General features: G+C 46.5%; 1 protein-coding gene across 1 annotated transcript in view; it reads right to left on the bottom strand.

Annotated features, from left to right (window-relative positions):
* Positions 1 to 26,234, bottom strand: part of LOC117528756 — a 103,425-nt gene that overhangs the window by 69,390 nt on the left and 7,801 nt on the right. The window contains 3 exon segments of the mRNA XM_034191387.1: positions 7,968 to 8,125; positions 8,908 to 9,044; positions 16,552 to 16,725. Coding sequence (XP_034047278.1) covers positions 7,968 to 8,125; positions 8,908 to 9,044; positions 16,552 to 16,725 — 469 coding nt within the window.

The following is a 26,234-nucleotide window of genomic DNA, read 5'->3' as shown; positions in this document are numbered from 1 at the left end:
GGCATTTTTGGACAGTTCACTCGCCTGGCATAAATGTTTTATATTGCTGTTAAAAGGCTCACCCTGCATCCCACAATCAAGTTTTTTTTTTGTCCTCTTTTCTTCAGGACAAGCCTGTACTTTCAGAATATATATGCTTTTGTGGTGTTTTATAATGTAATAAAGGTTTACAATCAGAAATAAGAAAGTTAAAATAAAGCGGGACATAATTTTCACACACATTTATTCAAAACCACAGCAAACTATAATAAACAACTACTTTGACACTTTATAAAGGTTGTTTGGGGTCTTTTTTTAAAGAATGTACAAAAATAAAGGTTCTAAAATAACACAAATGCACATTTTGAACAATATATACAAAATGGTCTATGCGTTTTGTTGGTCTTTATGCCACATCTCAAAGCAATTTCTGTCTGCTATTACACAAAAGCTCCATTTACACAGTGCCGGTAAGAGCTCCCGGAAGCGTCCCGGAAGAGTTTTTGGCTCCTCCGGCCGTGTTAGGGATCACACGCTGTTGTTAACGCCGGCGCTAGGGGGCGTGGCTTAGTTCCGGCTTTACCGGGAATTGTCGAAAAAATTATTCAACATGTTGAATAATTCCGGGAGCACTCCCGGAGAAGACCGGAGAATTCACGTGACGACAGAGACAATGCGAACAACGGCGTTTGATACTTTTTAATCGCCGTTTCATCCTTTCTCTTCCTGTAGTGCCGCAGTTTACACCACCGTTATTCGGTGGACCGGCATTGTATCCATAATCAACGGCGTATAGAACGGCGACAGAGGCAGTCAAAACGGCGGTGCTAGCGGACAGTACGCCGTTCTATACGCCACCTCCCGGTTAAAACAGCGTTCCAGTATAAAAAGTATAAAAGTATAAAAAGAAGAAACAGAAGAAGAAGAAGAAAACAGAAGAAGAAACAGAAGAAGAAGAAGAAGAAACAGAAGAAGAAGAAGAAGAAACAGAAGAAGAAGACACAGAAGAAGAAGAAACAGATAATAATAATAATAAAAAATATGATCCTGGAGTAACGCAGGATTTACCCTGTTTGCCTGGGTAAAAACCTGGGTATTAACCAGCGGTAAGAAAGTATAAAATGAAGAAACGGAAGAAGAAGAAGAAACAGAAGAAGAAGAAGAAAGAGAAGAAGAAGAAGAAGAAACAGATAATAATAATAAAAAAAATATGATCCTGGAGTAACGCAGGATTTACCATGTTTGCCTGGGTAAAAACCTGGGTATTAACCAGTGGTATACAGGGCTTTATCGGCGTCAGCAGAACACCGTTCTCACCCGGATCTTAACCTACGATTGTACGGAATAGAACTGGGTATTAACCCCCGTTGCCTGATGTGTGCCAGATGCTACGCCGTCAAAACATCGCTTTATTTGGCGGATTTAGCGATGTTTTATCCGCCTATTTGCAGATAGTACAGCGGTCAAAACGCCGGCAAAGTGCTCCACCCCTTTCCACCGCGGAAACAGCCGGAACTACCGTGAACTTCGGTCTACGTACTACCCGCCAACTAAACCGTCTATGTGTAAACGGGGCTAAAGGCTTACAATACAAGCTTTTTTATTTCCATGGAGATACCTCCCTGTTGGAATGTGTTCCTACTCTGTAAACAACATATCTTCACAGTTTGAGGCTCTGTTAACACCCCTCCCTCCTCATTCATTCATCCATTACTTAAAATAAAAAATATAAATATAAAAATGGAGACAAACATAATTTTTCTAATTACAGGCCAGTATCATTGCTTCCACAGTTTTCTAAAATTATGGAAAAAGTTTTTGTAACAAGATTGGATAAATTTATTGAGAAACATCATATTTTAAATAATGCTCAGTATGGATTCAGAACAAAACATTCGACAGCTATGGCAATTATGGAACTAATAGAGAAAATATCAACAACAATAGATAATAAGGATTATTTTGTAAGTATTTTTATTGACCTGAAAAAGGCTTTTGATGTTATAGACCACTCAAGATTGCTCCACAAGTTACAACAATATGGAATAAGAGGTGTTGCACATCAGTGGGTAAAAAGCTACTTAGAAAATAGAGAACAGTTTGTTCAGATAAATAATACCAAATCAGAATTGTGTAACATTATTTATGGAGTACCACAAGGATCGGTACTTGGACCCAAACTGTTTATTTTGTATATCAATGATTTTGTGAATGTATCCAATGTGCTTGGCAGCATTTTATTTGCTGATGATACAACGCTGTTTTACTCTGGATCAGATATACAGGAAGTAGCACAAGTGATAAATACAGAGTTAAACATTGGTTTGATATAAACAGATTGTCACTAAATATTAATAAGACAAATTTCATATTGTTTAATGATAGAGCGAAAGAAAATAATGTGTCATTACAAATAGATGGAATGGATATACAAAGGGTAAAAGAAATGAAATTTTAGGAGTCATGATTGATGAAGATCTTACATGGAAGTCACACATAATTACATAAAAGGAAAAATAGCGAAAGCCATTGCTGTTTTGCATAAAGTAAAATATTCATTAAATAGTTATGGTTTATTAACATTGTACAATTTCATTGATTGTCCCATATTTAACTTACTGTGTAGAAATCTGGGGATCAACATATACAACCTATATACAACCTTTATTTATTTTGCAGAAAAGAGCTTTAAAAGTGATTAGTAACAGTGGTTTTAGAGATCCATCTAATCCATTGTTTATTAAGTATAGGGTACTTAAATTTCATGATTTAGTTGATTTGAAAATATTACAAACGATGTACCAAGTTAATAAAAATACTTTACCAACAAACATTCAAAATATGTTTGAAAAAAGAGTAAGTAGTTATAAATTGAAAGGAATAGAAGTCTTTAAAAAACCAAGATTTAGAACCAAAGTAAAGGAAAGGAGTATTGCAGTAAATGGTGTCAAATTATGGAACAATCTTAATAAAGAAATTAAAGAATTAAGGTCACTTAAATTATTTAAAAACATATTAAATTAGATGTATTAAGTAAGTATGAAACTATGAAGTAAGTCAGTGGGCTGCAAGAAAGTCAAAAAAAAAAAGTAAACTGTTAATAATGTTTGGAGTGTCTTAAGTTTAAATATAACCTGTCAGTGATGTAATCTATTAATTAATGGTCATAATTATGAAATGGGTCAGTGGTATGTGACAAGTTAAAGAAATGCAATCTGTTAAATAATGTTGACTATGATGCTGTATATTGAAAGATTGTATTGTTAAAAGGGGCAGAAATCATAAGACTTGTTCTTCTTTCTGCTCCTTTTCATTCTGGTATTGTGGTGCTTTTGTTTTTTGCTTTTCTGTTTTTCTTTTAAATGAATGAAATAAATATTAAAAAGAAAGAAAGAAAGAAAAAGCCATCACTTGACCCAGCTATCTTAGCTAATTATAGGCCAATCTCCAACCTTCCTTTTCTCTCAAAAATTCTTGAAAGGGTAGTTGTAAAACAGCTAACTGATCATCTGCAGAGGAATGGTCTATTTGAAGAGTTTCAGTCAGGTTTTAGAATTCATCATAGTACAGAAACAGCATTAGTGAAGGTTACAAATGATCTTCTTATGGCCTCAGACAGTGGACTCATCTCTGTGCTTGTTCTGTTAGACCTCAGTGCTGCTTTTGATACTGTTGACCATAAAATTTTATTACAGAGATTAGAGCATGCCATAGGTATTAAAGGCACTGCGCTGCGGTGGTTTGAATCATATTTATCTAATAGATTACAATTTGTTCATGTAAATGGGGAATCTTCTTCACAGACTAAGGTTAATTATGGAGTTCCACAAGGTTCTGTGCTAGGACCAATTTTATTCACTTTATACAGGTTTCCCTTAGGCAGTATTATTAGATGGCTTTGCTTAAATTTTCATTGTTACGCAGATGATACCCAGCTTTATCTATCCATGAAGCCAGAGGACACACACCAATTAGCTAAACTGCAGGATTGTCTTACAGACATAAAGACATGGATGACCTCTAATTTCCTGCTTTTAAACTCAGATAAAACTTAAGTTATTGTACTTGGCCCCACAAATCTTAGAAACATGGTGTCTAACCAGATCCTTACTCTGGATGGCATTACCCTGACCTCTAGTAATACTGTGAGAAATCTTGGAGTCATTTTTGATCAGGATATGTCATTCAATGCACATATTAAACAAATATGTAGGACTGCTTTTTTGCATTTGCGCAATATCTCTAAAATTAGAAAGGTCTTGTCTCAGAGTGATGCTGAAAAACTAATTCATGCGTTTTATTTCCTCTAGGCTGGACTATTGTAATTCATTATTATCAGGTTGTCCTAAACGTTCCCTGAAAAGCCTTCAGTTAATTCAAATGCTGCAGCTAGAGTACTGACAGGGACTAGAAGGAGAGAGCGTATCTCACCCATATTGGCCTCTCTTCATTGGCTTCCTGTTAATTCGAGAATAGAATTTTAAATTCTTCTTCTACTTATAAGGTTTTGAATAATCAGGTCCCATCTTATCTTAGGGACCTCATAGTACCATATCACCCCAATAGAGCGCTTCGCTCTCAGACTGCAGGCTTACTTGTAGTTCCTAGGGTTTGTAGGAGTAGAATGGGAGGCAGAGCCTTCAGCTTTCAGGCTCCTCTCCTCTGGAACAGCTCCCAATTTGGATCAGGGAGACAGACACCCTCTCTACTTTTAAGATTAGGCTTAAAACTTTCCTTTTGTTAAAGCTTATAGTTAGGCTGGATCAGGTGACCTGAACCATCCCTTAGTTATGCTGCTATAGACTTAGATGCTGGGGGGTTCACATGATGCACTGAGGTTTCTTTCTCTTTTTGCTCTGTATGCACCACTCTGCATTTAATCATTAGTGATTGATCTCTGCTCCCCTCCACAGCATGTCTTTTTCCTGGTTCTCTCCCTCAGCCCCAACCAGTCCCAGCAGAAGACTGCCCCTCCTGAGCATGACTGCTGGAGGTTTCTTCCTGTAAAAGGGAGTTTTTATTTCCCACTGTTGCCAAGTGCTTGCTCACAGGGGTCGTTTTGACCATTGGGGTTTTTCCGTAATTATTGTATGGGCCTTGCCTTACAATATAAGCGCCTTGGGGCAACTGTTTGTTGTGATTTGGCGCTATATAAATAAAATTGATTTGATTGATTTGATTCAATTCCATGCATACACGACACTTTACGAGTGACAGCGAGAGAGGCTTATTCAACAATGCTGTGCAGAGAACCTTGGCCAAGTAGTGAGTCATCTGTTTCAGTGACACTCTTGGGCAACCACGTGAGGTTGTATGAGGCCCTTCTTAACGCTGATCACCTCCATTCATATGCGCAACGCTGCGCTTTTACACATTGAGCCAGCAGCCACAGAGCTCTTCAAACAGCATTCACATGGCACAGAGTAACACATCACATGCTCCTAACAATCTTTGGCCCTACCATGTGAGACTGCTCTGCCCTATGATTGGATATTGGAAAACCATGTGACGGTGAATCAATTCCGATTGGACACTCACATTGTGCCACGTCTCTGTGTAGGCTCTCAGTTGTCCAGGTGGTTTCCATAGTAGAGAAGCTTGAATCTTTGACTGGACTGGGTTGCTTGACACGAGGACATTTCACTTCAAATCGCAGAAGGCAGTGACTGCTGTGGGCTAGTGACTAAACAATAGCTCTAATTAGGCACCTATGTGCTCTAGTTAGCACCCTCCTAATGACAGGGCAGCTGTCCCCTCCTAATGATGGAATAGACGCCTCTCCTGATGGCTCCCTTGAAGACTCTCCTGTTGATGTGAATGACTCATTACCATGAACTAAAGGCTGAAACTGCTTTGACCTGAGTACCCCATTGTAAACAGGGGACAAAGCGTGTCTCAGACCCCCTCCCCAGTTAAGGCTGGGTTTCAACTGTTTCACATAGAATGCCTCCTTGACCCCTCTCTCAAACATTTCTTCTCTCTGGCTAAGATTTTAACTTCCTTGTCCTCAAACGTGTGGTTAGTGTCTTTAAGGTGGCAATGAACTGCAGACTGAGGTCCACTGGTGCCCTCTCTGCGGTACTGGTATAGCCTTTTGTGTAAAGGTTGCTTAGTCTCACCTATGTAGTGTTCGTTACAGTTTTCCTGACATCTGATAGAGTACATTACATCGCTGTGTTTGTAACTAGGGATCCTGTCCTCAGGGTGAACTAATTTCTGTCTCAAGGTGTTAACTAGTTTAAAGTAAACTGGGATTTTGTGCTGTCTGAAGATCCTCTGTAGTTAACACCTTGAGACAGAAATTGAACAGAAATAGGGTGTGAAATAGGGTGTGATGAGGGTGAACAGAAATAGTTCACCCTCATCATTAGGAGGGACAGCTCCCCCTGTCATTAGGAGGGTGCTAACTAGAGAACAATAGGTGCTAATTAGAGCTATTGTTTAGTCACTAGCCCACAGCAGTCTGCGTCTCCTTAGGAGGGGTCTGGTTAGGTTTAAAACTCCAGCTTTTGTTTCTGTTTCTGTTTTTTTCTTCTCTACAAGAGTCAAGACAGAAGTCAGACTACCAGAGCAAGAATTTTAGCTGAGGAAGCTTCTGCGATTTGAAGTGAAACGTCCTCGCGTCAAGCAACCCAGTCCAGTCGAAGATTCAAGCTTCTCTACTATTGTGCAAGTCATTACACAGCTTCTATGAGGAGTACAAAGATGGTGGATGGCCGGCTGAAAGTCCGCAAAGTTAACTTTTCAGCAAAAAAAAAAGTAAGTTTCTATCTCATATCATTAAAAAGCTATTGTCCTCAGCCGTTGTATATAGAGGGTTAAGAACAATGTTCTCAACGTTCAACTGCAAGGAATTTAGGGATTCCATCATCTACAGTCTATAATATATTCAGAAGATTCAGCGAATCTGGAGAACTTTCTACACGTAAGCGGCAAGGCCAAGAACCAACACTGAATGCCCATGACCTTCGATCCCTCAAGCAGCACTGCATTAAAACCGACATCATTGTGTGGATCTTACTGTGTGGGCTCAGGAACACTTCAGAAAACCATTGTCAGTTACAGTTCATCGCTACATCTACAAGTACAAGTTAAAACTCTACCATGCAAATCGAAAGCCATGCATCAACAACATCCAGAAACGCCGCCACCTCTCTGGGCCCGAGCTCATTTGAAATGGACAGATGTAAAGTGGAAAAGTGTGCTGTGGTCTGATGAGTCCACATTTCAAAATGTTTTTGGAAATCATGGACATCGGACAAAAGATGGAAAAGGCCACCTAGATTGTTGCCAGAACAAAGTTCAAAAGCCAGCATCTGTGATGGTATGGGGTGTGTTAGTGCCCATGGCATGGGCAACTTACACATCTGTGATGGCACCATTAGTGCTGAAAGGTACGTCCAGGTTTTGCAGCAACACATGCTGCCATCCAAGTAATGTCTTTTTCAGGGACGTCCCTGCTTATTTCAGCAAGACAATGCCAAGCCACATTTTGCACGTGTTACAACAGCGTGGCTTCATAGTAAAGAGTGCGGGTACTAGACTGGCCTGCCTGCAGTCCAGACCTGTCGCCCATTGAAAATGTGTGGCACATTATGAAGCGCAAAATACAACAATGGAGATCCCGGACTGTTGAACAACTGAAGTCGTATATCATGCAAGAATGGGAAAGAATTCCACCTACAAAGCTTCAACAATTAGTGTCCTCAGTTCCCAAAAGCTTATTGAGTGTTGTTACAAGGAAAGGTGATGCAACACAGTGGTAAACATACCACTGTCCCAGCTTTTTTGAAATATGTTGCAGGCAATCATTTCAAAATGAGCAAATATTTGCACAAAAACAATAAAGTGTATCAGTTTGAACATTAAATATCTTGTCTTTGTGATGTATTCAGTGGAATATAGGTTGAAGAGGATTTGCAAATCGTATTCTGTTTTTATTTACATTTTCACACAACATCCCAACTTCATTGGAATTGGGGCTGTACCAGGAGCTGGTGGACGAAAGCAGGAGGCAAGGTTGGAAGATGCACTGCGAACCTCTGGAGGTGGGCTGCCGAGGATTTGCAGCGCATTCTCTCTGCAAAGTTCTCATGCTGCTGGGGCCTCTCTGGGGAGACAAAGAGGAAGGCCACCAGATCTGTAACTGATGCCGCAGAGACAGCCACAAGGTGGCTATGGATCAAGAGGGCAGATCTGTGGGCAAATGCTGCTGGGACACAGGTGGAGTCTGATCAACCCCGTTTCGAGTCGCCTGGGCAAAGGTGTCTGATGTTGTAAGACCCGAACACCCAGTGACCCCAAGTTACATCACTGATGATGTGTCCCAGTGCATCCTCAAGATGTATCTTTGACCTGGCTATGTTTTATATATATATATATATATATACATATATAAAACACAAATTTACGGTATCGCCTCCGAATATGAAGCTGTTGATGGCTCATAGTCAGAGACCCGTTCGCTTCACCTTCATGAAGAACTTGCTAACAGATCGTCCGATCCCTTAGCTGGTAAACTTTCAATTTGTGTATTTTTTCCGATGCTGTTTAGATATTTATGGAGTTCATGTCCGACTTGGTTTTTCTAATCATATTTTTCGCTTTCTGGTTTGTAACAAATGTGATATGCGTTCCGGTAATCGGTCTAATATGGGAAAATATCAGACCGGAAATCAGCCACTCAGAGCGTAGCGTTGCAGCCATATACTAATAAACTGAATTATACTGACTTTTATTTAAAAGTAGAACTTACACATTTGGTGCAGAAATCGTCGCAAATAAGCAGGAAACTGCAGCAGATTTTCAGAAATTGCCCTGACTGAAAAAAATGATATGCAGGAAGAACTGAACAATAACGATTACCATCAAACCTGCTGAGCGTATTTGAATTTGAATTAGTTCCCTGAGAGGTCCATCCGGCAATACTTTGAGATATGCATCTTCTTCCTTCCTGAAATGCGGGCTGGATGCTCAAATCTGACTTACTTGGGTGGGACGAGTTGTAACTGAGAACTGAAGCCAGAAACTTACAGCTGTCTTCTGTAAGCACACATCCTGACAACCTGCATGATCAGATCAACATCAAAAAGATTCCTTCAGATTTGTTTATCACTGTATGACTGAAAAATAAACTATTTTATCATTGCTGCAACAAACAGTTGAATAGATCATACCTGAAGGTTTTTTTTTTAAACTGTAATAATCTCCAGGCTCAATTATCTGAGTATGCAAAATTTCTCAACATTTTTTGCACCTTTTTTCTTCACCCCCCGTCTGCATATATAGTAATGGTAAATTCCACACTGGCATAACCATTTATGTACATTAGTACACATATATGCATGTGTGACCCCCATCTGCCCTTCCCAATCAGCGTACAACATCCTACTCAAAGCAAACCAACAACTCTCTACTAGGAAGGGCTGACCCCCAAAACAACACGAAGACAAATAAGAATGAAGACAAGTGGTGAAGGCAGTAACTGAAGAGAGATACCGAGGCGCATCTATACTCTAATCTAGGACACCAGAGTCTTGATCCCCTTGAGAGCACCCAAAACAGAGTTGTGGTGATGGTCACAAAACACAACCATCCACGCACAGAGACCCAGATCACAGCTAAATAACTACTGTCGGTGGTGTGTTGGGCCAAGACAAAAGTACAGAACCCTACCATATGATGGAACCACTTCGGCACGGCAGAGCCATACAACCGACTGCAAGCAATGACAGAAATGGGCCCAGGACACAGGGCCACAGGAGAAATCAGGAGAAAAAGGGCAATGGAAGGGCACAGGGGCCAGGAAGGGCAGCCACCGTGGCACCACGACGAACCACCAGGGGAACAGCCCAGCAGCGCCAGGATGCACAGGAAGCAACCCCATACCCAAGGGAAGCACACAGGGCACTGGCATGGGCCCACCAACAGGGGGGGCCCCGGAACCACACCACCCTAACCATGGCCCCCAAAGGGAGGAGGCGAACGGCGGTGGGGACAGGGGAGCAAAGGAACCACTGCCACTGAACCCAAAGTGCGGGCAGAGACCACCAAGCCATACGAGGGGCGGGGCCCGGCCCCAAGACAAGAGGCGAGATCCAACCCCCGGGCCAGGAAGCACCTGAGGACCCTCAACACCCAAGATTGCCTCAGCACAGACAGTTGGACCCCCCCAAGCTCCCCCCAGCCCCCAGTCCACCCCTCCACCCGGGACACCAAGCCAAACACCAAGCCCATGATCGGGAGAACCGCCCAAGTGGGACAATACCCCACCCACGGAAACCACCGCCCCCAACCCCAGCAGCTGTCCACCCCCCAGCAGCCATCCATCCACCAGTGCCAACACCCGCACCCCACCACAACCACCCACTCCCCAAATGGACCGCAGGCCCCCAGGCCCCACAAGCCCCAGAGTAGGGCCCCGAGACCATGGCAGAACCTGCAAGGCAAGCCCCCCCACCCCCAGAGCCCCAGACATCCACAGCCACCGGGGGCCAACTGCACATGCCACACTCACACTACTTACCAACCCCACCATAGTTGTTTTAGTTAATCTCCCATGCTGTGTGTGACCCCCTAAGTGAGCAAAGATAAAGTGTTGCATTAAAAGCAAGGCAGGAGACGGAAGGTGGCAGACTGCCGTGGGAGGCCGTGGCACACCACTGCACTACAGCCTGTCCTGCAAACCCACCACCACCTAGTGGCCCCGACTCTAATTAGTGAATGTGTTTACTAAATGTGTACAAATAAAGTGTGTGCATTAAAATGGCAAGGCAGGAGTGGCAGATGGAGATCGCTGTGGGAGGCTGCAGTGCACAGCTGCACCACAGACTGCCCTGCAAACCCATCCCCAAGACCTAACCACAAATCTAAAAGAACCCTATAATGTGCTGCTTAAAACCCAATATGATGTGTGTGCATTTACTAAGCTGGTGAAGTGCATTAAAGGGTGCGACATGTGAGGCCCAACTCCAAGTAGCCGGTGAAAAGGAGAGACACGGTGCAGGGAGCGGCCACACACACTGGCCCCACCGGGCCCCATGGCCCACCCCCAGACCAAAATGAAGCACCAGAGAAACCACGAGACAGGGGGGAGGCGGGCGGTCTCGGAGGGCACCAAAAGCCCAGGGAAAGAACAGACCAATGGGGGGGCAGGGGGCTAGGCATCTGGAGATGGATGAACCACTCCGCCCGGCGGCAACCAACCAGGGAAGGCGCGAGATGAGCCCCAAGAGCGGCACTGGCAGCCAAGGAGCCAGAGAGAGACAGGCGGGCCCCACAAACCCAGAGGGAGAGGCAGGGGCATGGAGGGCCCCATATGATCTGAGCCCTGGGGAGAGGCACCATCCCCCACCCAGGCACCGGACCCCAGTCCACCAACGGCAGAGCGGACAAACCCAACCTGACCCAACATGGCACCGGGGCCCCCAGCAGAAGGCTTGCCCGCCGCCCAGCCCCCCCCCCCCCTCCAGGCAAAGAGGCGCACCCACACCCCCCGCAAGGAAGGAGCCAGAAGGGAGCGCGGGCCAGCACCCGGCCCAGCCCCCACGGAAGCCCGCAGAGCCACCAGACAGCAGCGGAAAGCAGACCCCCCCAGACCCCCGAAGCCCCAACCCCAAATCCCCAAGCAACCCAGGGACACCACACCCGGACACCAAACCAACCCCACACACACACGGGCCGCACAGCCCCACCATATCCGAGGGGCCACCCACTCTACAAGACACAAGCTCTCTCCTCCACCAATTCAATCATTTTCAAGAGAGAGAGAGAGAGAGAAAACAACCATGCAGTATCAATCTCTGACAGCAAGAGTACCCCAAAGAGCAGCAACCTGGATCTGAAGTACAAGAAAGAAAAGTCAGTAGGTCAACAATAATAGGAGCAAGTCATACTCTAATATTATTACAGTACTTTAACAGGTGCAAGAGTGGCATTCGCTAAGGGCCCTGTCCCACTGGGGAGACGATTAATTGCGCATGAATTGAGTACACAAATTGCGGGCGTTCGTTGCCGTCCGCAACAAAAATGGCCAAAAATGACAAATGTCCCGGTATGAATTACAGATATATTAATAATATATAGCGAATATATGATAAACAATCACGGTTATATAACACATGTAGTGAGGAAACAGATCCGACACATTGAGATTATCACGGCAGTATTACGGGTGTATTATGAATGCATCGAGCACGTTGCGCGTGCACGGCATCTGCATTGCAGTCATAAAAGAAGCGCACTCACTCCTTTTGCATCACTATTCACTCCAACAATACAGCCTCTGGAGCAAGTGCTGGACTTGGACAAGTTGATCACAGAGTTATTGTTCATTTTGTCATGCAAGGGTTAACTGTTCATGAGTTTGGGGAGCAGGAGGGGGGAAGCCGCTCAGGGTGTGAGACGGTGTTTTTTGGGGGGGTTTTTGAGAGTGTCACAGAAAACAGACTTCAGCGTGAGTTTACAACAACTCTTCCTTTTGTTGGTGTTAAATAAAAGTTCTGGATTGCAGCAGCTACGTCTTTGTGGATCTACACAGTCTGACCGGCACTGACTGGCAGGTATGTCGCTTTCTGCCACATATAGTACTTTGGGTTTATTTGACGTGTTTGTTATGCATTCACAGATTGTCTGCAAATCAGCTGCAAAGCAGATGTAATAAAAATGCTTTATTCATTGCCAATCTGTATGCATTCGTTACAACTTATTTTAGTTTGTGATGTGGACATGATGGGCACGATATATATCTGTTACATACTGTCCCAGTCAGCTGCCAAGCCACAAATCCCCGTCAGTTGTGGATATCAGCGGTTAACGGCAGATATACAGCGCATAGAGTGAGTATGTATTGTGTATGAATTGAGTATGTATGGAGTATGTAAGGCGGATGTTATCCGCATCAAGATTTTTGAGCTACTCAAAAATCCTGGCTGCGGACATGTGTGCCTCTGCGGATGATCACGGGCGTGTTCGGATGACGGCCGACTCATACAGGCATGTTACACGGATATTGCGGATGTTTGGCGAATATGGGCCAATTTTGTGCGCAATCCATACGCAAATCCTCCTAAACACCAGTGGGACAGGGCCCTTACAGGCAAAGAAAAAATTCCCTTTTTTTCTTCTTTGAATTGGAATTTGAATTCCAATTCAAATTTAATGAGTTGTATTATAAGGAGGACAGATGGAGGACAATTTTTCAGTGATTTTTGACCAAAAACACTGGACAAGTGAGCAGAGCCAAAGGGCATGAAAATAGGTATCAGTGGTGTTTAGCTCACACTGTTAGCAAACATCAGAGTCTAAGAAGCCCATTTTATACATCTTATACTGTGTAATGTGTGTTCTATAAAGAATATTGTACTGGATGAGTTGTAAGTTGGTATTTTTTGTCATTGAAAATGTGTTTTTACAAATCTATGTTCAGTGGTCAGGGTCAGAGGTGAGAGGAAGTCCACCCCCATTTTAAGCTGGTTAAATGTAAAGCAGTGTCCACGCATGATATTAACTTATATACCTTAGACAAGGTTTTCTTTATTGAGAGGAGGTTCTTGATGTCTGTCACTAATGTGGGTGATTCTGGTGGGCACTGATGTGTCTGAAATTTTGACATCACTGCATACTTTACTTGATGGTAATGAAAAAAATTTCCTCCTATAATTCCAAAACTCTGCATCAGGTTATTAAATGGCATGAACATGTTATTTTGAAAGAGGTGATGAAGGTGTATGATTCCTTTCTGTTCCCATGTGACGACATGAAGAGTTGTTTTATTGATCTTGAAGTCTGGGTTGTGCCAAATAGGAGCATCCATACAGACTTCCATTAATGAGTTTGTAATTTCTAAAGTCTTCCGCCAGCCTGTCATAGTGGAAGAAATCAACGGATTTTTAAAACATTTATGGTGTTTAATGGAAGTAGTAATAAAGGGTAAATCTGAGAGTTTGATGTTGTTACATTCTAACTTTTCTAATTCTATCCAGGAGCTGTGGACTGGATTGGAATGAGCCCATCTGATCAAGTATTTTATCTGGTTAGCCAGATAGTAATGTAGAAAATTTGGTGCTTCCAGAGCCCCTTGAGATTTATTTTTCTGAAGAGTAGCTAGACTAATTTTAGCTTTTTTATTTTTCCAGTAAAATTTTGAAATGTCCGACTCTAAAGACTGAAACTATTTAACTATGGGTTTGAATGGAATCATTGAAAAGAGGTAATTAATTTGTGATAATATTTTCATTTTGATAGTTGCTATTCATCCTAATAAGAAGATGGGGAGGTTGTTGCATTGTTTCAAATCGTTACAGACTTTGTCAATGAGTGGGACGAAGTTCAAGTGGGCCAGCTCTCCTAATGTAGAAGAGTTGTTTATGCCTAGGTACTTACTATTGCCAGTGGGAAAGGTATAGTGTGGATCTTGGGGTGAAGGATTCCATTAAATCTTGGTTAAAGGAAGTATCATTGATTTTGACCAATTAACAGAGTAATGTGATACTTGTGAGAAGGTAGTGATCAGTTTAAATCCTTCTTGTAGTGATTTTGAGGGTTCTTGGTGAAATAGTACGATATCATCAGCATATAAATTGATTTTGTGGCCAGATATTAAAGAGTTGATACCCTTGATGTTAGTGCATCTTTTTCATTTTTCACATCATGTCGGTTGCAGTAGAAAATGAAACTAAAGCACCATACCTAACCTCTGCCAACACTACTTTCCAAGTCCACTAAATTTTACCTTGGAAAAAATTTTTCAAGATCAAAGTGCTGTTAGAAGTGGCTTTTCATAAACTAAATTAGATGTGATTAAACGTCAGTGGTGGATTTAGTTCACGCACTTGAATCTAAAGCCCCCATCACACATAGCAAGAATGTGCAGGAACCAGCCCAACACGGCAAATATTGTCACAATTGGACGCAGTCGAGAGGAAAAGAGGCGCGGCCAGCAGTGTCAGAATGCATCCAGATGACCTCGTCTCGTCCACACCTGCACGATAGCATCCAAAGCGCATGTAGACAACAGGTAGATGACATAGACTTCTATCAGACAGCCATAAAAGGTGCTGAAGACTGCCCGATGTCCAAACGTCCGGTCCAGGCACTGGACCCCAGTCCATCAACGGCACAGCGGACAGACCCAAAATGAAAAGGAACGACGGCCGACCAATTTTAACCCCAGGCTGAGGTCCCAGCTCCACGTCCACGTCCGCACTGTAAAACACTCCTGGACTGTTGTTGTAGGTGAGATTCATGTTTATTCGTGCTGTAACGGCCTGCCACAACAGTTCCATGTCATATCTCCTACAGAGGTACAAGGTGATCATATATTACAGAAGTGGGATCCGTTCAGCTCTGAGCCTGACACGTGCAATGACACGTTACTGCGCACCACGGACAGGCTCAGGTGCCCGTGGTATATAGAGATATGATGGAGACAATAGATTACATTATTTAAGTCGCCCATGGGAAGGAATGGACAAATAACTGTACTGTAAGGTCTGTTGTGGATATAACAGCCTGTTCAGATTTGCAGCGTTGCGCACAGTAGGGCACGGTGCTTTTGGTTTGATAGCATGCTGTTCACATTTACTGTACATGATGAAGCGTGTCACATTCACATCAACAGTTCCTTTGCGCCCCTGGGGGAGGGACGGGGGACATTGGAGGTGGACATTATTATACGTGGCACGTGCAGGTCATACCAGCAGGCTTTGTCATGCCAGATCCATCTCGAGGTTCCCTCATACACGCTCAAATCCTTTTGGATCCTGTTTTGTTGCTATTAGAATATGAACATTCTGGTCAGGTGGTGCTCAGATTGCACATGAACCGCAGTTGGATAGATGTCCCATCACAATGGCGCCCGGAGGGTTTTGAACCTGTGCATCGCACTCGGGCACTCAGAACGTTTTCGAACTGCAACTGGACACTTTTCGGATGTGGGCTGAATCGTCATTCTGATGCCATTCGGACTCATTCTGCCTATGTGTGATGGGGGTATAAGTTTTTTGTGTTGTTGAGATATAACGTAAAATGCACACCAAATGGGCTTTTCAGTATTACGTAGATTCAAATATTCACAAAATACACAGTCTGGATCAGATCTGGATCAAGCTTTGTCAGGTGATAATGAGTGCCATTCTACACCCCACTTTCAAATCTGAAAGTGATTGGGGCACGTTTGATTAAGATATAATGTAAAATATATATTAAATGGAATTTTCAGTGTTACATTTAAATGACAACAAAACCTGTATTTTAGATCAGATCTGGATTAAACTTTGTCAGTCGATAAAGGATATCGTCCTACATAACAGTCTTAAATATGAAATAAATTTGATCTTTTTTGAAAGGGTTATGAATTTTTGAAAATTCATCCAGTGTTAAAGATAAGGATTTTTCCAATTTTTCAAGGTTTTTCCTGACATTGACCTTTAACCTATGACCTTATAAATTGAATCAGTTCTTGCCCGTCAGGATATGAATCTTCAGGAAAACTTTCATAACGATATATGAAAAATTGTGGGCTCCAGGCTGTTCACAAACAAACAAACAGGGGAGAACACATAAAGTAGTGACCTGAGAATTTCCAGTCTGCATTGTGAACTCTCCAGTCCAGCACAAAGCAGCTCTACACCTGAATCCTGTAGGTTGTTCTTACTCAGGTCCAGTTCTGTCAGGCGGCAGGACTCCAAACTGACGATGGAGGCTAGAGCTCCGCAGCAGTGCTGTGAGAGCTCACAGCAACTCAGGCTGAACAAAAAACACATAGAAAATATTTACTGTACATTTTCTAGTTCTATGATGAAGTTTCTCTGTACTGTCAATACTGTTTCATCATCAAGACAGCAGGGCATAACAGTGTGTAAAATATCAAATAAATGAATCTAGGTCTGGGCAGCTTTGCTGGAGCTGCTGCCCCGCGACCTGACTCTGGATAAAGCGGAAGAAAATGGATGGATGGATGGATGAATCTAGAACAGTAGTTCACAAAGTGTTAGCCGCAGCCTGCTGGTGGGCTGCATATGTACTGCAGGTGGGCCAACAGAGGCAAAAAAAAAAAGATTTTTAAAAAGTGTTTGTAATAAAAAAAAAGTTTGTAATAAAATTTATAAATTTTATTTTTAAATGTAATCACAAGTAACACAAAGCCTTGTGAGTTAAAATGTGTTATTCTTTATTTATTTTTCATTCATTCATCCCCATTGTCAAGTGTGTCGATAGCATGGCCCAAGCAGAGGGTCACCCCTTTCAGTCTGGTCTGCTTGAGGTTTCTTCTAGGCATGGGACTGATCCAATCCGTAGTCGGTATCGGGTTCCGATTCCGATGTAATTCACGTATTGGAAAATATCGATCTAACCCGCAACATTTTCCAGTACAGGAGAAGACCCACTGTGAATCCTCTCAACTACTGTTGTTTGCTCTCTGCTTGTTTGCTGCCGAGCGGGAGGAGGGGAGGGGGGAGGTTTTTTGAAGCTGGGCTGTTTGAGAGCGCTCTCTTCCATAACGTTTTAGCTGCAGTTAGTGGCAAATTTCTGCCCGGCTCTTGGATTCAAACTGTCTGTTCGTCGAGCACAGATTTTCAAAAAAATTAACTGAATTGTTACTGAAAATGTGTGCTAAAAGTTAGGCCGAGGCTGTCAAACGCTATGAAAAGCCAGCTCAGCATGCAGCCAAGAAGGAGCTGAACAGAGATTCTGTCCTCTGAAAGGGAAAAAGTCTCCATTAAAATCCTGCGCGTGAGAGTCGCTGATGATACATTTATTTTACAGTTGAAAGGCTTCGTGTTTTCACAAAGTTTGAAGTTTGCGCAGCATGAAAACAGCGAGAGAGAAAGAAAAAAGAGACAGAGGGAGAGAGAACGCAAACGAGAGAAAGAGAGAGACAGACAGAGAGAGCGGGAGACAGACAGGCAGAGAGAGGGAGAGAGACAGGCAGAGAGGGAGAGAGACAGAGACTTGTGTGAAGTGCCTTGAGGCAGCTTTGTTGTGATTTGGCACTATATAAATGAAATTAACTGAATTGAATTAAATTGAATTGAAATTCATTTTCTGCCACTTATCTGAGTGATTCGCCATGGCTGCAGACCAAGCAGCGCATCCCACACTTTCCTACCGGCAGCCAAGTCCTCTAACTGTTCTTGGGGATCCTGAGGCGTTCCCAAGCCAGCTAGGAAATACAATCTCTCCAGCCTATCTTGGGTCTTCCTAGGGCCTCCTCCCTGTTGGATGTGGCTGGAAGACCTCCCAATGGAAGGGCATCCTCACCAGATGCTCAGACTACCCCAGTGGACTCCTTTTGAGGTGAGTCCCTACCAGATATTCAAGCTTCTCACCATGTCCCTGAGTGTAAGCCCAGATTCCCATTAGGAATCACTTTTCTGCCTCTTGTATCCAACCTTGACCTTGTCCCTTCAGGCATGCTCATGACCATAGGTAAGGATAGGGGCATAAATCAACTGGTAATTTGAGAGTCTTGCCTTGTGGCTCAGCTCCTTCTTCACCACAGTGGTGCAGTACAGCATTCGTAGGATCTCAGCTGCAACCCCAATCCATCTATTGATCTCATGCTCCATCTCTCCCCCACTCATGAACAAGACCCAAACATACTTACAGGGAAGTTAAAGTCATGGCCTTGAATTCAAAGCCTTGTCAGGCCAGATAATCACTAAGTCTAGTTGGGCAAGGTCCTTCATCTCAGAAGCTTAAATATGAGGAAGAGACTCAGAGTACAGCCGCTGCTCCTTTGCATCAAAAGGAGCCAAATGTGGTTGTTCAGGTATCTGGTGTGGATGCTAGGCAAGTCCAACTGAATGGAGGTCCTGGGGAAGACCCAGGACATGATTGAGGGTTTATATCTAACAGCTGGCTTGGGAATGATTCAGAATCTCCCAGGAAGGACTGTCGTCAGGATGCCTGTTGCACCAATGACTGTGTGCCTTTTATCTCAATAACGGACTCTGTTTTTGTTGCTGTCCTGTTTTCTTTTTTTTCTGTTTCTGCTTTCTGTTTCTCCTGCTTGTAAAAAAAAAAAAAAAAAAAAGGTAAAATTTCATAGAAACCTTGTAGCTGTTAAAATGGCCTAAACAGTGGGTCACCCTCCTGTGTCTGGTCTGCTTGAGGTTTCTTCCTCATCATCAGAGGGAGTTTTTCCTTCCCACTGTTGCCTGTGTGCTTGCTCAGGGTGGTTGGTAAGGTTAGTGTTGGGAAGGTGTCGTAGCACGGACCCACAACAGGGGGCGCAAAGGAACGGACAATGAATAAGCCAATAAGTAACAATTTAATGTTGTGACAACACACAACTAAATTCACACAAGATATAAATAGACAATTAACACCAGGTGACGTGTGGGCAGGCTCGAAGATAGAAGACCCCCGACGAGAGATGAGCCGCGTCCCACACGGCTTCCACCACCAACGGCCTGAAGAACACCGGAGCCGCCAAGTCCTGAGTCCCCAGGTGGCCTCTGTCTTCGGCTGTCAACCCTGGTACTGCTGGCAGAAAACAAAGACAGGATGGATGAGTGTGAAGTCGCACACTCAGTAATCCCACAGTCTGTACACAGTCAGGAGGGAGAACCTCCACCTCCAAGTAGGAACACACTAGCAGCTCCTGTTGCCACTTATCTGGATGGAGTGAGATGCGAAGACGTCACTTCTCTCACTACACGCCAACCCAGCAGAGTGCACCACAGGAAAAACGGCTGCAAAACAGATCAGACGTAAGTCACAGTAGGGATACAGCAGAGAATATTACCTCTTCGGTAGTTGATTTCTCGGCGGGGAGGTGGAGTTGCAGTCCGGCTTATGTAGTGGTGTGAATGAGTGACAGTTGGTGTGATGAGTGACAGCTGTCACTTCTTCTGGGTCTGGCGCCCTCTCGTGCTTGGAGCCGTACCTCCTCTTCAGCGGCCCACATAACAGGACCCCCCCCTCAACGGGCGCTTCCCGGCGCCCGACCAGGCTTGTCCGGGTGTGTTCTGTAGAAATTGGCCAGGAGGGCCGGGTCCAGGATGAAGCTGCTTTTCACCCAGGAGCGTTCTTCAGGTCCATACCCCTCCCAGTCCACCAGATATTGGAACCCCCGGCCCTTACGACGGACGTCCAGGAGCCTGCGGACTGTCCAAGCAGGCTCCCCGTCAATGAGCCAGGCAGGAGGCGGCGTAGGTCCAGGAGCACAGAGGGGTGAGGTGTGGTGTGGCTTGAAGCTTGACACATGGAACACAGGGTGGATCCGCAGTGAAGCTGGGAGTTGGAGCTTCACTGCGGCCGGGTTGATGATTTTGAGGATTTTGAAGGGTCCCATGAATCTGTCCTTCAACTTCGGGGAGTCCACACAGAGAGGGATGTCCTTTGTCAAAAGCCACACCTCCTGCCCGGGCTGGTATGTGGGGGCCGGGGAACGCCGGCGGTCCGCATGGGTCTTGGCCCTCGTCCGGGCCTTTAACAGGGCAGAGTGGGCGGTCCGCCACACCCGGCGGCACCTCCTGAGGTGGGCCTGGACCGAGGGCACACCGACCTCTCCCTCCACCAGCGGGAACAATGGGGGCTGGTACCCCAAACATGCCTCAAAAGGGGAGAGGCCGGTAGCAGACGAGACTTGGCTGTTATGGGCATACTCGATCCAGGCCAGATGGTGACTCCAGGCCGCCGGGTGCGCGGAGGTGACGCAGCGAAGGGCCTGCTCCAACTCCTGGTTAGCCCGCTCTGCCTGGCCGTTTGTCTGGGGGTGGTACCCGGACGAGAGACTCACGGTGGCCCCCAGCTCCTTACAGAAACTCCTCCAAACCTGCGAAGAGAACTGGGGACCACGATCTGATACGATGTCCAAAGGTATCCCATGCAGCCGCATGACGTGGTGGACCAGGAGGTCTGCCGTCTCCTGGGCCGTCGGGAGCTTCGGGGGGGCCACGAAGTGGGCCGCCTTGGAGAACCAGTCCACTATCGTGAGAATGATGGTGTTGCCCTGGGACGGCGGGAGGCCCGTGATGAAGTCCAGACCGATGTGAGACCAGGGGCGGTGAGGCACCGGCAGGGGTTGGAGGAGTCCCGAGGTCCTTCGATGGTCTGCCTTGCCCCTGGCGCAGATGGTACAGGCCTGGACGTAGTCCCGAACGTCGGTTTCCAGGGACGGCCACCAGAAGCGCTGCTGGACCACTGCCATGGTCCTACGCACTCCGGGATGACAGGAGAGCTTGGATCCGTGACAGAGGTCCAATACGGCAGCTCTGGCCTCTGGTGGGACGTACATTCTGTTCTTGGGGCCGGTCCCCGGGTCCGGGCTCCTTGCCAGGGCCTCCCGGACGGTCTTCTCCACGTCCCAGGTGAGGGAGGCCACGACAGTGGACTCGGGGATGATGGTCTCGGTGGGGTTCGACAGCCCTGCCTTGGCTTCTTCTTCGTGCACCCGGGACAACACATCCGATTTTTGGTTTTTGGTCCCGGGGCGGTATGTGATCCGGAAGTCAAAGCTCCCGAAGAACAGAGACCAGCGGGCTTGCCTGGGGTTCAGCCGCTTGGCGGTCCGGATGTACTCCAGGTTCCGATGGTCCGTGAAAACCGTGAAAAGCAATGACGCCCCCTCCAGCAGGTGTCTCCACTCTTCAAGAGCCTCCTTCACCGCGAGGAGCTCCCGATTGCCGACGTCATAGTTCCGTTCAGCTGGGGTCAACCTGCGGGAAAAATAGGCACAAGGATGGAGAACCTTATCAGCCTCCACGCTCTGGGACAGCACGGCTCTTATCCCTGAGTCAGAGGCGTCCACTTCCACTATGTACTGGCGATCAGGATCAGGCTGCACCAGAACTGGTGCAGTCGAGAACCGGCGTTTCAACTCCTTGAACGTGGCTTCGCACCGATCCGACCAGGTGAAGGGGACCTTGGTGGAGGTCAGGGCAGTCAGGGGGCTAACTACCTGACTGTAGCCTTTAATGAACCTCCTGTAGAAATTTGCAAAGCCGAGGAACTGCTGCAGTTTCCTTCGGCTTGTTGGTTGGGGCCAATCTCTCACCGCCGCAACCATGGCCAGATCAGGGGCGACGGAGTTGGAGGAGATGATGAACCCCAAGAAGGACAAAGAAGTGCGGTGGAACTCGCACTTCTCGCCCTTCACAAACAGCCGGTTCTACAACAACCGCTGTAGGACCTGACGTACATGCTGGACATGGGTCTCAGGGTCTGGGGAAAAGATGAGTATATCGTCCAGATATACGAAGACGAACCGATGCAGGAAGTCCCGCAAGACGTCATTTACCAAAGCTTGGAATGTCGCGGGGGCGTTAGTGAGGCCGAACGGCATGACCAGGTACTCAAAGTGACCTAACGGGGTGTTAAATGCCGTCTTCCATTCGTCTCCCTTCCGGATCCGAACCAGGTGGTACGCGTTTCTAAGATCTAATTTCGTGAAAATTTGGGCTCCATGCAGGGGCGTGAACACAGAATCCAACAGAGGTAACGGATATCGGTTGCGAACCGTGATCTCGTTCAGCCCTCTGTAATCAATGCATGGATGGAGTCCGCCGTCCTTTTTGCCCACAAAAAAGAAACCAGCACCCATCGGGGAGGTGGAGTTCCGGATCAGCCTGGCAGCTAAAGAGTCCCGGATGTAGGTCTCCATTGATTCACGTTCCGGACGTGAGAGGTTGTACAACCTACTGGACGGGTACTCAGCGCCCGGGACCAAATCGATGGCACAATCGTACGGTCGGTGCGGGGGAAGAGTGAGCGCCAGATCTTTGCTGAAGACGTCAGCGAGATCGTGGTACTCCTTTGGCACCGCCGATAGATTGGGGGGGACTTTAACCTCCTCATTAGCCGTCATGCCGGGAGGAACCGAGGATCCTAAACACTCCCGGTGGCAGGTTTCGCTCCACTGCGTCACAACCCCGGACGGCCAATCTATCCGGGGATTGTGCTTCACCATCCATGGAAATCCCAAAATCACTCGGGAGGTAGAAGGTGTTACATGGAACACGATCTCCTCCCTGTGATTTCCAGACACAACCAAGGTCACAGGCTGTGTCTGATGTGTGATTAACGGAAGCAGGGTGCCATCTAGTGCTCACACCTGCAATGGTGACGGGAGAGCCACCAGGGGCAGCCCTACTTCCTTTGCCCATCTGCTATCCAGCAGATTCCCTTCCGACCCCGTGTCTACCAGTGCTGGGGTGTGAAGGGTTAGATCCCCACAAAGGATCATTACTGGGATTCGTGCAGATTTGCGGGGTTTCCCCGCATGTGTGTTATGGCCCACCCTTAGCCCAGTTTCTAAGGACGGGCGTTGTAGTTTGACCGTTTGGGGCAGTCCTTCTGCATATGCTCAGAAGAGCCGCAGACAAAACACTCCCCGCGGGCCAGCCTCCTTTGTCTGACGTTTGTCTTTACTTTGGCCCTGCTCGTGTCCATAGCCTCCTCAGCAGGGGGAGCTGTAGCCACACGGAGCCCTCTGGCAGTGAAGCGTGGGGACGACGTCACCCTTTCGGAACCGGAAGGGGGAGGGATGGCTCGTGCCCGGACACGCCCCCCGGCCTGCTCCCGACGATGCTCATTCAAACGGTTGTCTAAGCGTATAACCAAATCGACAAGCCCGTCAAAATCCCGCGGTTCCTCCTTAGCCAGCAGGTGCTCCTTCAGGACCGGAGACAGTCCATTTACGAAGGCGGCGCGGAGCGCAACGTTATTCCAGCCGGACCTCGCTGCCGCGATGCGGAAGTCGACTGCATACTCGGCTGCGCTGCGACGCCCCTGTCTCATTGACAGCAGCACGCTCGAAGCGGTCTCGCCTCTGTTGGGATGGTCAAAAACTTGTTTGAACTCCCGTACAAACCCAGCATAAGACGTTAGGAGCCGTGAATTCTGCTCCCAAAGCGCCGTAGCCCAGGCGCGTGCCTCTCCTCGAAGCAGATTAATAACATAAGCCACCCGGCTGACGTCTGACTCGTACATGACAGGACGCTGTGAAAAGACGAGCGAACGCTGCATGAGGAAGTCTGCGCACGTCTCGACACAGCCTCCGTACGGTTCCGGAGGGCTTATGTATGCTTCAGGGGACGGTGGGGGGGGTCGTTGAATGACCAGTGGAACGTCTGTTACGGGCCTAGGACCAGCAAGAGGAGTGGCTGCAGCAGCTCCCTGATCGCGCGCTTCCACCCTGGCGGTGAGAGCCTCCACCCTCCGGTTAAGGAGAACATTCTGCTCGGTCACCAAATCCAGCCGAGCCGTGAAGCCGGTTAAAATCTGCTGCAGCTCACTCAACACGCCTCCCGCTGACGCCTGTGCTCCTGGCTCTTCCATTGGCCGTTCAAGCTCGGGTTGACGCCCCTCGGAATCCATGATGAATGGCCGAGAAATCCTGTTGGGAAGGTGTCGTAGCACGGACCCACAACAGGGGGCGCAAAGGAACAGACAATGAATAAGCCAATAAGTAACAATTTAATGTTGTGACAACACACAACTAAATTCACACAAGATATAAATAGACAATTAACACCAGGTGACGTGTGGGCAGGCTCGAAGATAGAAGACCCCTGACGAGCGATGAGCCGCGTCCCACACGGCTTCCACCACCAACGGCTTGAAGAACACCGGAGCCGCCAAGTCCTGAGTCCCCAGGTGGCCTCTGTCTTCGGCTGTCGACCCTGGTACTGCTGGCAGAAAACAAAGACAGGATGGATGAGTGTGAAGTCGCACACTCAGTAATCCCACAGTCTGTACACAGTCAGGAGGGAGAACCTCCACCTCCAAGTAGGAACACACTAGCAGCTCCTGTTACCACTTATCTGGATGGAGTGAGATGCGAAGACGTCGCTTCTCTCACTACACGCCAACCCAGCAGAGTGCACCACAGGAAAAACGGCTGCAAAACAGATCAGACGTAAGTCACAGTAGGGATACAGCAGAGAATATTACCTGTTCGGTAGTTGATTTCTCGGCGGGGAGGTGGAGTTGCAGTCCGGCTTATGTAGTGGTGTGAATGAGTGACAGTTGGTGTGATGAGTGACAGCTGTCACTTCTTCTGGGTCTGGCGCCCTCTCGTGCTTGGAGCCCGCACTCCAAGCAGGGCGCCCTCTGGTGGTGGTGGGCCAGCAGTACCTCCTCTTCAGTGGCCCACATAACAGTTAGACCTTTCTCGCGTGAAGCACCTTGAGGCAGCATTGTTGTGATTGGGTGCTGTACATTAAAATAAAATAAATTGAATTGAAGAGTTAGAGGACTTGGTCGAGGATAGGAAAGTGTGGGATGAGATGCTTGGCCGCCATTCTCACACCTACGGTGAATTCTGAGTCACCAGTTCACCTAACCCGCATGTTTTTGGAAGTGAGAGGAGGCCAGAGCATCCAGAGGAAACCCACGCAAACACGGGAAAAGTATGCAAACTCCATACATAGGCAGGATGCGTTAGGAATGTCATTTTTCTGTTATTTGTGGGACATTCCTGACATTCTTAACATAACACATCTGAATAGGTTTCTTAACAGTGCATGTCGGTGCATGATATTCGTGGAGCATGTTTTTGGCTGTCAAAAATCTTCCATGAATGTCACGCACCACTCTCATTTCGCCTCATGTCGTGGAGTTCGCAACTGAGCATGTTGATACGCGTTGATTCATGGTGATCCTTAATACAGTGTGACAGCATTCATAGTGGTTCCTGTGATGGTTCTTGGAGCCCAGACTGTCACGCGTTGTTATGAATTGACACGGAAACTGTCAAGTTTTGACATGAATTGTAATGCGGTGTCACATTTCACTGCACACCGCTATGAATCACTGTTTTCTGTCACGTGTGCACAATTAAAACCCTGCTGCACTGCATTCAGTTTCATTGATGCAGTATGCCGAAGAGGAACAGTGACGCCAAGTTGGCCAAGTATCGTTCCACACTTCCTGCTGATGCTCTTCAGGATGCTCCTGCAGGTGGTCCACCTGCTGTTGTGCCTGATGACTGGGAGAACGAGTTTGAGCTTCCTCCAGTCTGGCTCTCTCAGTCTCCTCCTTCTCCTATCTGCCCAACGCTATGGCATAGAGCCCAACTAAGCATGCAATCACAAAGTTCTGCTGTGGATTCATCTGGATGTTGAAGAGCAATGTGGAGTGATGTGAATGGTTAAGCAGCTGAGGGTAGGATGAATATAGGGGGCGTGGGGAGAGAGTTCACAAAATTCACAACATTCCTGACAGAACATAACAATGTGCTGTTGCGCGCAATAACACAAAACAGCGAGAGACAATATTCTTGACCGTGTGTAATGGTTCATAATAAT

This window comes from Thalassophryne amazonica, chromosome 16, assembly GCF_902500255.1.
Source record: "Thalassophryne amazonica chromosome 16, fThaAma1.1, whole genome shotgun sequence".
NCBI classification, from domain to species: Eukaryota; Metazoa; Chordata; class Actinopteri; order Batrachoidiformes; family Batrachoididae; genus Thalassophryne; species Thalassophryne amazonica.
The sequence above is the reverse complement of the archived record's forward strand: the minus strand, read 5'-3'. Positions and strand labels throughout refer to the sequence as shown.